The sequence below is a fragment of the Saccostrea cucullata genome, unplaced genomic scaffold (assembly GCF_032062105.1).
Source record: "Saccostrea cucullata isolate Sc308-1 unplaced genomic scaffold, CSIRO_AGI_Scuc_v1 ctg3922, whole genome shotgun sequence".
Classification (NCBI taxonomy): domain Eukaryota; kingdom Metazoa; phylum Mollusca; class Bivalvia; order Ostreida; family Ostreidae; genus Saccostrea; species Saccostrea cuccullata.
The window spans coordinates 22,952-36,251 of NW_026939159.1; the positions used below are offsets into that span (position 1 = coordinate 22,952).

General features: G+C 32.1%; 1 protein-coding gene across 2 annotated transcripts; it reads right to left on the reverse strand.

The window, feature by feature from the left end:
- Positions 1–2,911: 2,911 nt before the first annotated feature.
- LOC134252334 (2'-5'-oligoadenylate synthase 2-like) lies at positions 2,912–5,059 on the reverse strand. Of its 2 annotated transcripts, none has more exons than XM_062734774.1 (5): positions 4,661–5,059; positions 4,082–4,343; positions 3,687–3,853; positions 3,481–3,594; positions 2,912–3,199 (listed from the first exon to the last, which is right to left on the reverse strand). In XM_062734774.1, the coding sequence occupies exons 1-5, from the start codon at positions 5,051–5,053 to the stop codon at positions 3,137–3,139; spliced, it is 999 nt and encodes a 332-aa protein (XP_062590758.1). In that variant the 5' UTR covers positions 5,054–5,059; the 3' UTR covers positions 2,912–3,136. The 2 variants fall into 2 exon arrangements, with proteins under 2 accessions (XP_062590758.1, XP_062590757.1); XM_062734773.1 differs by having other exon boundaries at positions 2,914–3,199; positions 3,404–3,594.
- Positions 5,060–13,300: the final 8,241 nt, after the last annotated feature.

A 13,300-nucleotide genomic window follows, 5' to 3' on the forward strand; every position in this document is an offset into this window, starting at 1 on the left:
ATTGTTGAAAGAAAAGTGAATTTAATACTATAGTTGTCACAGGAATATAATAAGACCAGTTTACTTTATGCACAGAATTGGTCAAAAGATATTGTCATTGATAGCTCATCCAAGAATAATATGTATAATAAATATACAAAGTCAATTTGAATGATATAAAGGAAAGTTCTTATCTTTTTTAATGTAAGTGCGAAAAGGTCACCAAGGGCAAAATGTGTACAGGTGTACATGTATAAATTGTTTTTTTGTGATATAAGATGTAATTTAGAAGAATATTTTAAAGAATTTACTCATTTTCTTTGAAATATTTTGATTAATTCTACCTATAAAAGATAATTTGAATGATATAAAGGAAAGTTCTGATCTTTTTTTAATATAAGTGCAAAAAGGTCAACACCAGAGCAAAATGTGTCTAGGTGTACATGTAAAAATTGTTTTTATGATATAAAATGTAATTTAGAAGAAGATTACAAAGAATTTACTCATTTTCTGTGAAATATTTTGATAAATTCTTGATAATCTTTTATAGTCACCATATTCTTCAAAAGTGCATCCTTCTAAAGGAAGGGGGTAGGGTAGGGTGTAAGATAATAAACTTGTCCCAGGATGAATTTAAACCCCATTATGTAGTATGATTTTTTTCTGAAATTTAAGACACTTATAGACTAGCTATTTTATGCAATAAAAAAAGAAATTTGATGGGTAATTTTTTCACAGTGGAAACAGAAGTGTGAGACTTTGTGTAAAGAATAGGCAATATTTTAACTTAATTTGACCATGCATCTTCGTGAATGTAATTCTGTTTTTCGCTTACAATGCTTGATAAATTTAAGATTGATGTCAAATATTAATTCATGTGGATAGATGTTTGAATTCATATAAGACAAATGATAATTGATAAAGCAATAAAAAATTTACAGCCTTTTTCATATCATATTCTTATTTTATTTTACCCTGCTTTCTTAGCTCTTCGGTGGTTGATGAAGGCTATATAAAAATTGTCAAATTTCTCTTAAACTAGCCCGATGACCTGCCTTGAATTTTTGATATGATTTAGTACAAGGACTCAACACAAACATATAAAAAATTCAGAAAAATTCAATGAGTAGTTTTTTTGTTGGCAACCTATCAATCTCTACCTTAAACAATGGCATGCTGAAAAACTACAGCTTTGTCTGCGACTGCGTCCCAGAGGTAACAAGCCTTCATTACGTTGTTGTATGGATTGGCTGGATCTTAACCATAAAATCCGTCATCATTGCTAAATTTAAGGCACTCCGATCCTCAGGTCTGAAAATCAAGCATTGACTAATTGAAAATGCTCACAAAAATGTCTCTAAATTTTCAAAGTAACGTGTTTTTACCCATAATAATTCTTCAAACTTCATCTTTCAAGTTAAGCATATTATATAGAGAAAATTAGTTAATCTCAAAAATATTTTCAGGAATTGCGAATAAAAACACCTGCTATGCATTTTCCAATTTAAATTTGATCAATTAACACATTTAAAAAATAAATATCATTGGTATCCAGGCTTTTGAAGAATTCCAGAAATTTTATACAAATAATGTACTTCAATTTCTTTTATTTACTTCGATCATTTTACAATGCAAAGTGTACAAAGATTCTCCTGTCATTGCAAAGCTCCATAAATCACTTCTAATTTCATATTATCCTAATAAACATTGGTATCTATGGTTAGATTCAAATGAACATCAACTTCTTGATATATGTAATTTTAAAATGCTTTTACGGGGTAAAAGTTTCGACTTTTAATTATACCTTTCTGAAAACTTCAAAGAACCTTGAAGCACATTGAGAGGTATATAATGAAAATTGTTGCATGAAAAGATTTAATTTTCAAGCTTCATTTTGAACCTTTTTGAATTAAAATATAAATTAAAGAGTTGTCCTTCCTGGCTGAGGATCGGAGTCCCTTAATTTACTTTGGAGTTCACGATGAAATTTTTAAATCACTATTGTGTTCACAATGAAAATTTTATTTACTACAGTGATGATTATGATACTATGAACATTTTCATTAACTATATGGTAATCACTATGAAAACTTTGATTTACTGCAGATAACTATAGACAACTCTGGTAAACTATAGTTAACTATTTTGTTAGGGCAGGAAACTATATATGCATGTACATGTACATTATTTTATATCAATTTCAATAGACAAGAAAAATAAAAATAAGGAAACCATGAATTTCTCCAGAAAAAACAGACATGAATAATTTCTCTGTGCAGATAAAGAAATTCATTCTGCATTGTCAACATAATCAAATTATATATGTACTAGTATTTTCACATCGCAAACAATTGCAATGTGTTTATAATAATGTAATTTAAAATATAAGGGCAAACGAAAGACATGCTTAAATGATTTATTTTATTTTATTGAAGATTTACAGGACAGTAGGTTATACAACTTGATGTTTTAAAAAAATTACCAGGTATTAACATTTCACAACCTGATCATGCAGTTACCCCGCGATCTCAGTCAGGAGAGTCATTATTTTATTATCCAAATAAACTTGATGCCTTAGAGAATATTGGTTGATATACTCATCGAAACACAAGTCCCCATACTCTTGTATACAATTTTAGTACGATCATGGAACACATGCAAAGAATTTTGTTTTTTGTTTGTTTTTTTTTTTTTTGTTAAGTTCACGTTGTATATATATTAATAAATTTACGAGTATATTTAGACTAGGGAAAATATATTTTGGAGGGGTGAAAAGGGAGGGATAAAAATTGCTTAAAATGCGCCAATTGAAAAATTGGCTGTAATTAGTTATACTGATAACAAGCTGCAAAAATAAAATAAAAAAAAAACCAGATAATACTTGTAAACATTAGAAATATTTCAAATTATTTCAGAAAAAATGCAAAATTTACATAAACAAATGTTTCTCGATATTCGTCCGAATTGTGTTTGTTACCCATTTTCAAAATCTTTAAGCATACAAAAAATTTTCAATTAAACATGCAGTCCAATATAGAAAATCAGTTTGTGATACAAAATGTGTCTCCTCTAATGCCAGCCACCATAAACTGAAACTCCGTAGAATAGCGGTTTGGTAAGAAACTGATTTGTTTTTTCTGCCACCATGCTCCAACAGTCACAGGCCTTCATAACATTGTTGAACGGATTTGCTGGATCCATAACATAGCAGGAATCGTAACTGAAAATGCAAGAAGTTCTATGAAGATATCAATGGCCTGTAGACAAAATATTATTATTCATGATCACTTTGTATTATTTACATTTTGCATTACAATAAGGTTGCACTTTACAATGTACTATATTTATTAAACATTTGAAATATTAGTGTTATAATGATTTCTCATTAAATGTCTATGAAGGTCTAAATTTAAAAAAAAGTTACCATTTAAAATTGTCAAAATTATAATTTGTATTCCATGCATGCTTAAGCTTTGTGTAGTTAGCAATTGCTCTCAATACATGGTAGAAGCCTTTCAGTAAATCAAAATTCTGCGGGCTCCCAGCATCTTCCCACTCTCCAATTGTTATTAGCTCCAGTGGATAGGAGCTTGGTAATCGTCGAGAACTGCTCTCCTGTCAATTATCATGATATTGAAAATTTCTTTGTTAACAAATAAAAAGAATCTTTAAAAAAATCGAGATTGTAAAATGACATATAATCTTACCTCAAAGAAAGTTTTCCTCCAGTATTTGATCAAACGAATCAGGGTTTTAACTTTTGTAGGAACGTTTGAAACAAATGAAATTTGTAGTGGTGCCAGAGCAGCTGAGTAGTATTCTCTCAGCGCTGGTGACTCAGACTTCATCGATGAATATATTTCTGTTTTTAGGTCTACATTGTACAGAAATAATTTATTTTAACATGTCTTATTCTGTATGTCTTTTTAAGTAAAGAAGCATTTTGTACATTATCTCAAATCGGGTTTTTTTTTCTATAGTTATTCTACTTAATGTATTGTTGATTAAAAATATATATAAGTATTTTGAAAAATGACACTAAAAGGCCTTTGACAGAGACATAAATAAAAAGTACACATTCCTGGTTTAGTTATTTACTAACTTTTACTCAATATGTTGACACTGGGAAGTATATCCACATCATGGGTATGGCCAGCATGACATGATAAAGACACTTTCACGGCGTGGCGTGTTGTTCCCTCTACGGTACAATGACCGTGTTGGCCGAGATACAGTTTCATTCTTTGTAAAATTGATGGCAAAGTGGAGTGCAGCTTCGAAATCGAATGAAAGCTAGACAGGAAAACAACAAGATCTGCATCTGATTTTCCTTTGACTGCTGTGCCTTTTCCAAGCGAACCACTCTACGAATGAAAGTATGAATAGCATAATATTGTAAACAACCTTTTATTCTTGTGTAAATATATATATACGAGTTTTGCAAATTTGATTTTTTTTGTTTGGAATAATCACCGTGTTGCGATACATTTACTTGATTGTATAGAATGTAATAAGCTTTATCAAATAGTCACTAATTTATCTTATCTGAAGGATATAAGTTATGCCGAATAGTTAGGTTTATAGAGTAATATCTTTCTATAAAAAAAAATCGATATAAAACAATGTTAAAATAATGAAATAAGCTTTTTATATTAAGAATTATATATGCAGCATTGCTCACTTTGATAACTTCAGATGGCCTCAGTTCATCTGGAAAGTTGTTTTGCATGAAGAAGCAAAGGCGTTGTACCACTGCTTTACAACTGGAAATGTAGGACGTGTCAGGTTCTATTTCATTCCTGACAAATGCCTGAAGTTCACTTCCTGTCAATGTGCTTAAAGAATAACTCGATGAGCATGTCTGACCACTTTGACTACTGTGATAAATAGGTAATTGTGGATCCCTCGAATACGGTGTACTTGTAATTCTAAATGCCCCACCGTGCTTCATTCTATCATGACTAGCTTTGCCAGAAGTTGTATTAAAACGTCGTTGGGGTACGCATATTTCGCAGAAATAAGGAAACATTTCAGAATTTTTTCTTCTAAATCCAAAAGAGTATTGCCTTCTCATTGTTGACTTTCTATATGTAAAAAAGTAATCTTCTTGGTTAATATACTGAACTGTATGAAAATGAAATTCCCTTATTAAAGTGATGGACTTGGTGTATCCTATTTTAGGCGAGTTTTTCAATCTTTATTGCATAGTACTTAACATCTTAAATATACACCCATCCCGAATCCCGAGGATAAAAACTTAAATTGATATACATTCTTTTTTCCCGAAAAACTTAATTTGAATAAATGAAAATAGATTATATTTGAGGTAAATTTGTAGATGATTCTCCAATCTATAATAAATACAGCTGTAGAGAGGTTAAGATTTTATAAGTGTACGTGTAAGGGTACATATAGTAGGGGCAATTACCTAAATTCCTCGAGTAAAACGTCATTAATTTAAGTGATGACGAATTTTCTACACGTCCTTAGAACTTGAGAGAAAAATTGTACATGTAGATACAATGATTAAAAAAACCAAAACAATTTATGTGTGAAAATGTTGCTTTTATACATTATTTAAGATGTGTAGTGTCATGAGCACTTATTTTAATCATGTATTGTTAACTACCTAGAATCAAACTGACTAACAAAACTTCTAAAAAGTTGTTAAAGAGACTGAGTGACCGATCGCGGTGTACATATACTTGTTACTCGCCATGAAAATGTCAGCAGACAAATCACAAAAACTTGTACGTCAAAGTATATGCACAAGTACACATATGTCTACAAGTTTAACATCTCAACTTCTCTATTATTTTGAGGATATATTGATATTGAAATTATCATGTTGTGTATTTTCTTCCTTTGGAGGTTTTGATTTTTTAAAATAATTTGTAGACCTATCTCAGAGATCAGAAATGTCCCAGGAAAGCAGCTAGAAATTCTGTTCTTTTTTTAATTAATATGCAAAGTTATGAAGACTGGAAAAATTCAGAGATATCAGCCACGGAACTGTAGTTAAATGGTATAGGTATTAGAGAGGATTGTTGAAAGAATTTTCTAAAGAGGATCCTGTAATGCTTGGAAATGGAGACGAAAGTATTGTTGAAATAGACGAGAGTTTGTTCGGGAAGAAAAGGAAGTATAATCGTAGAACAGGAAAACGAGTAAACCCCGACACACACTTTATTTAAAGATTTTTTTTTAAATGGTGAAATTCTTTTTAAAGTATGAATGAATTTTTCCCCATGCTGAATTTAAAGAAAGTGCATTATAAATACGAGGGTTGATCCAAAAGTAATGTCACTGTGTCCGTATCTTCAATATTTGGCGTCATATTATCAAATATTATGTACATAAGAAGCATGAAAAAGAAATCTAATTAAAATTGAAAATTTCATTTAATAATGTTTGATTGAATTATTTTATAGACCTTTAAAAATTAAACATAAGAGGTGTCGCTGCGTTACAACTAAACGTCACGTTTTAATGTGTATATTACATAGAATGAAAAAAGACAAACACATTAAAAAGCATCTAAAAAGCGTCTATCGCCAAATATTTTAAAAGACAAAATTATACATTTTCTAGTATTTAGTTGAAAATAAAATGACGTCATTGCCCTTTTAGCTCACCTGAGCTGAAAGCTCAAGTGAGCTTTTCTGATCACATTTTGTACGGCGTCCGTCTGTCTGTCCGTCTGTCTGTCTGTAAACTTTTCACATTTTCGACTTCTCAAGAACCGCTGGGCCAATTTCAACCAAACTTGCCACAAAGTATCCTTGGCTAAAGGGGATTCAAGTTTGTTCAAATGAAGGGCCACGCCCTCATTCAAGGGGAGATAATTGGGAATAAATGAAAATTTGGTGGCATATTTTAAAAATCTTCTTCTCAAGAACCACTGTGCCAGGAAAGATGAAACTTATGGAGAAACATCCTCAGGTAGCGTAGATTCAAATTTTTTAAATCATGACCCCCGGGGGTAGGACGGGGCCAAAATGGCCGACCAAAGTTTTACACAGAAATATATAGGAAAATTCTTTAAAAATCTTCTTCTCAAGAATGACAAAGCCATTATTCATCATATATATATGGAAGCATGCTCAGGTAGTGTAGTTTTAAGTTTGTTCAAATCATGACCCCCGGGGGTAGGACGGGGCCAAAATGGCCGACCAAAGTTTTACATAGAAATATATAGGAAAATTCTTTAAAAAATCTTCTTCTCAAGAATGACAAAGCCATAATTCGTCATATTTATATGGAAGCATGCTCAGGTAGTGTAGATTCAAGTTTGTTCAAATCATGACCCCCCGGGGGTAGGACGGGCCAAAATGGCCGACCAAAGTTTTACATAGAAATATATAGGAAAATTCTTTAAAAATCTTCTTCTCAAGAATGACAAAGCAATAATTCATCATATTTATATGGAAGCATGCTCAGGTAGTGTAGATTCAAATTTCTTCAAATCATGACCCCCGGGGGTAGGGCGGGGCCAAAATGGCCGACCAAAGTTTTACATAGAAATATATAGGAAAATTCTTTTAAAATCTTCTTCTCAAGAATGACAAAGCCATAATTCATCATATTTATATGTAAGCATGCTCAGGCAGTGTGGATTCAAGTTTGTTCAAATTATGACCCCCGGGGGTAAGGCGGGGCCAAAATGGCCGACCAAAGTTTTCAAAGATACATATAAGAAAATTCTTTAAAAATCATTTTCTAAAAAAATAGCAAATCCATGATTGGTCATGGGACTACTTTTGGATTTAAACTTTACTATAAAAAACCATTTTCTACTTTTTCCTACCCTTAGTGCTCAGGTGAGCGATGTGGCCCATGGGCCTCTTGTTTTATGATAAACATTGTTGTTTTAATGTGATGTATTAAACAAAAGAAATGTCGAAATGGTGAAAGAAACGCTGAAACGAGCTGTAAAGCGTATTTGCTTCAAAACGGCAAAATTGCCAGTAGAGGCAGTTAACGATGATTAATCAGACACAGAGAGGAAAGAATCTATACAACAGACTTGTTTATAGATGGTTTCGGCGATTTTTGGCGGGTCATAGGTCATTGAATGATCAGCAGAGGACCAGGAGGACAGGAAGACCAAAACAGGGAGATCGGGCGAATGCGTACAATGGTGTCTGACGTTGTCAAAAAAAGAGACGTGTCACGGTTCGAGCGATATGAGAAAAACCTTGTTTCATGGTACTGTTCAAAGAATTTTGACAGGACTTAATTATATATACTAGTAGAGTGAGTGTACAATTGGTGCCAATTATTCTTTAAAATAGTGAAATATGTAATTGTGTTCGTAAAATAAAACGAGGGGGAGCGTTTAAGTGTATGACGGCGCGTATCCGTCATATGACGTTATTTAAGTGCAGCGACTACTATAATTGCACTTTGTATGTAATTCTATACTTTGAAAAGTATAAATCGTTTTAATTTGAATTTTTCAGGACTGATGTGTAATTAATATAGCTTCAATCATGTATAATTTTGTTGATTTACGTCGACTGGTAGCAATTTTATCGAAGTCTTGACATTACATTTGGATCAACCCTCGTATATAATTAAAATTAATTAATAAAAATTATTTTCAAAAGTTTTTAAAAATAGACCAGTGTATATACTTCACTTTTTATATCATAATTTTTATCTCATACAGCATTCCTCAATCTAATCCAACATCTTAGACCTGCAATATACGAGGACGAATCTTTAAATGTCTTATCCTACTTCTTCGATTTCTATTATTTTATTATTATGTGGAATGCACTTCCAAAATAGAGCATGTATATGTATGTAATAATGAATGGGAATATAATTTTATAGCGTTTTTTAAGTAAATTTTAAACTCTGTATAATCATGGAAAATATTTAAATTTCAAAATAGGATACTAGGATATTTGGGATTAAAAGAAACAAGAGTTGCATTCCAAGCAGTGGAAAGAAGAAACAAGGAAACATGACTCCCAGTCATAAAAATCACAATTTTCGTTGGGTTTTATTTTCGTGGTTTTAGGGTTATGACGAGACTCACGAATTTATGTCCGCCATGAAATGAAATTTTTCACATATATTACTACTGAACAATTCTTTAACTACGAAATCAAATCCACCTGAACAAATAGTTTTCCTGAAACCATGAAAATTTGATCCCTAGAAAAAAAATGTGATTTAGCAGTAGTAAACGAATAAAAGATCCTATTGCTGATTGCACCCCCTTCAATAAATACGTCTGATGACCTTTTCTTTTTGTTAATTTTTGGCTTGTCAAAATTGTCAATGAATTTTTGATAGTTTATATTGCTCCAACTGATAATATATGTCTGCCCCCTTCTGGGATTGCTTCGTACGGATCTGAATCGTTCTATCTATTGTAATGAAAGAAAAACCTCCTCTGCCCCTTTTCTTGAAAACTGATTGGAAAAAATATACTTTTTATGTAATTATGCAATTATGAATTACTTGCATTGTTTTGTGAATATCATAATTATAATTATAAACCATTGGCTGTGTATGTGTGTGTGCTTTTGTGTTTGGCAAAGCTCCAAAGGAAAAAAAACCATAATTATACATTTTTAGAATCAAGAATTTTTTTCCCGAATTTTTATTATATTCAATGTAACTTAGATAGAACAATATAAATTATCTTACCTTAAAGATTCTCTACTTTTGTTTTTCTATCACTGCGAATAGTAACCTCTCAACAAACAATATTGCAAGATGACGTAACGTTCGTTTTCAGAAAACATACAGGGATCAATAATATAATTGTTCATGCCCCCTGTGGGCCCTTGATTGGTGAATAAACATAAATAAAAAAATAAATATATAAGTTTACATTTATCAGTTTAAATTTAGATACTGGGTGTTTCTGCATGGCCATAAATAAATGGTATAAAACCTTAAAGGTTTAAAAGTCCATTTAAAGAATACAAAACGAAAGCAGAGCATTTTAAAAGGTATCGTGGGCCTCTACAGATACTAGAGGTGGGAGGAGTAAACACCCCATGTAGACGGGTAACCCCCACAGTGTGCTTCTTGATATGATAGGCAAAATTTGCAGAAACTAAGTGTTTGAATTATAACCTACAAATGGTAGGAAAACGCGTCAGTCAGCATTCAACTTAGTCATGTTAGTGATACACTGATTTTGCTTACAAAGTTATTTTATCGAGCAGCTTTAACAAGCGGATTGATGACTTTATTCGAGACTGTTGATATTGTTGTTTCATTATCATGCTCGTCAATAACTTCCCTGGGAGACAAAAACCCCAAGTGCAGGTGATAGTGGTATGTTGCTACATACGTTAAGGACGTTAACAATAGATAATTTGAAGTGTTTATCCAACTAATATAGTATATACCCACATCTTCCTTTTTTAAGAATGGATCCTTCATAATCATATGTCAATTTCATTTTTTTAATTCACCCCAAAATAAAACTGAGTGCGATATTGTAAATTTCATTAAAATCCTTAAAAAGATACATAGCAGGCAGTGGCATATTTATAATATTCCTTTCTGCTCATGTGTAGGCTAGTGTGAAGTCACAGATTTAATCTTAGGCGCAGTGTGGGTAAATAATGTTATGATAGGAAGACCATTTATTCAAATTGAGAACTTTTAACTATTTTTACTCTGCTTAGAAAATTCTTCTATGAATTATCAAAATACGGTTAGTAAGTTTGTAACTTCCTACTGACCAAAAATATTTCCAGTCATCAATTTCACTTCCTGTACTAATCCTGTTGCTCTCGATGGTTTTGAAATTATCTGATAAGACATAATATAACAAGGGACCTATATACTATCTAGTATATAGGTTCCTGTAATAAAACTTGAATTTCGGCTTTAAAAAAGCACAACTGAAAACATTTACATGGGATAGGTATAAAAGTGCTAAATTATCGTCGTTATCGCAGCCTTGGACGAAATAAACTTAGTAGAACTGAAAGTTTACTGAGGTGGCAAGGGGGGGGGGGCTGGGGGCTTAAATTTTAATACTATCTGAGAATGCCTTCATATCAATACAGCATATGACTTTGCTGTTCTTGATAAAAAAAATCTATTTAAACATTTTGTTCCAATATATTACTCTGAATTTGATTCTCCATTGTTTCCCTCCCTACCCCAAAGGGCCATGATTTGAACAAAGAAAGAGGGCGTGTAAGGCGTGGACAATCCCCCGCTATGAGACAAAATGTTTCTCAATTTTCAAAATTCACAGAAAAGTTGTATTTTTTCTAAAATCATGTTCTCAGTAATGTCATCTTTAAAATATTTTATCATTTTGTTTTACTGAGCGACTTATTATTTGATAATCTTTATTTCAAAGTTGACAGTTAAGCATATTTAGTGGAAAATGAGTTTACTAGAGCTATAAAAAATGAATTTTGAACATGAATGGGTCAAGTCTCCATTCTTCGTTAACGCTTAAATGATGGACACGTAAATGAGAAATCTATTTCATTCGTCCAAAAATGGAATCTAAACCCATTCTATATGAAAATAGAAAATTTCTTTTAAAAATGCAAGCTTCAACAAACCCGTTCATTTAAATCACACTGACAGACATCGATAATGCATATATTTCGTAGCGTAGTGGTTAAAGCGGTCGGTCTTGGAGCAAACCCTGCGCTATAGAGAGAGTTCGAACCATACGTGAAGCTTTTTCTTTTTTGTTTTCACATATCTTAAAAACATGAGTGAAAAATAAATTATTAATAAAATATTAAAACAAGGAAATACAGAATCAAATGTGTAAAAGATGACATAAACAGTATAATTTAGAAAAACATAACTTTTAAAATTGAGAAATGTCTTTTCTCAGAGCGGGGGATTGTCCTCGCCCTATACGCCTCCATTCTTTAAACCTTCTATACATGAGGATGCTTACATGCCAATATGAATAAACATAGCTTTTCTGTTCTTGGGATGTTTCCCTTTATTTTTCCATGTAAAACTTTGATCCACCCTACTGTGGCCCACCCTACCCTTGGGGGTTATGATTTGAACAAATTTAATTCTACACTACCCGAGAATGCTTTCATATGAATACTAGTATCACTTATCATGGCTTTGCTATTCTTGAGAAGATTTTTTTGATATATTATAATGTAAAACTTGGATCCTCCTTTGTGGCTCCAATCTATCCCTGGGGGTTATGATTTGAACAAACTAGGATCTACACTACCTGAGGATGATTCCGTATAAATATCACTAATCATGGCTTTGAAGTACTTGAAAAGAAGATTTTAAAAGTTTTCCCTATATATTCCTATGTAAAACTTTGATCGGCCATTTTGGCCCCACCCTACCCCCGGGGCTCATGATTTGAACAAACTTGAATCTACACTTCCATGAAGATAATTTCACATGAGTTTCATCTTTCCTGTCTCAATGGTTCTTGAGAAGAAGATTTTTAAAAGATTTTTTCCTATATACGAGGGTTGATTCAAAAGTAATGTCACAGTGTCCATATCTTTTATATTTGGCGTCACATTATCAAATACAATATACCAAAAGATGCACAAATATAAATCTAATTAACATTGAAATTTCAATTTTAAAATGTTTATTTGAATTTATTTTATAGATGTTTAAAACATAAAGCAAAGGGAGTGTCGCCGCGTCACAACGGAACGTCACGTTATAAAGTGTATTTTTTTTTAGAATGAAAAAGACAAACACAGTAAAAATATTCTAAAAAATCACCTAATCTCCCAATTTTTTAAAAGACACAATGGCATTGAGCAAAGGAATTGTCGAAATAGGAAAAAACGGCTCGACGAGTTGTAATGCATTTGTTGCTTCAAAATATGGGAATCATCACAAGCGACAACAACATTAATTAATCAGACTTACAGAATAAAGAATCTAAATAAGAGACATCTTAATAGATGGTTTCAGCAAATTTTGGCGGGTCATTGGTCACTGAATGATCAGCAGAGGACAAAAAGATCGAAAGATAGGAGATCGGACGTAAATGTTCAATGGTGTCTGACGTCAAAAAACAGACAGACGTATAGAGTGACATGCATATGTGAATTTCTGTCTTTGCTACATGTACTGTTAAAAAATTTTGACAGAGAGCTTAATTATGAAGAGTGAGTGTATAATAGTACCAAGAACTCTTAAAGAAAGTGGAATTGGTGAAAGTATTTGCGAATCACAAATATTTTTTAATGAAACGAAGGGGAAACGCTTAAAAGTATGACGGTGCGTATCCGTCATATGACGGTATATTCAGGTGCGGCGTCTTCTATAAACGCACATTGTTTGAAATCCGATATTTAGGAAAGTATACGTC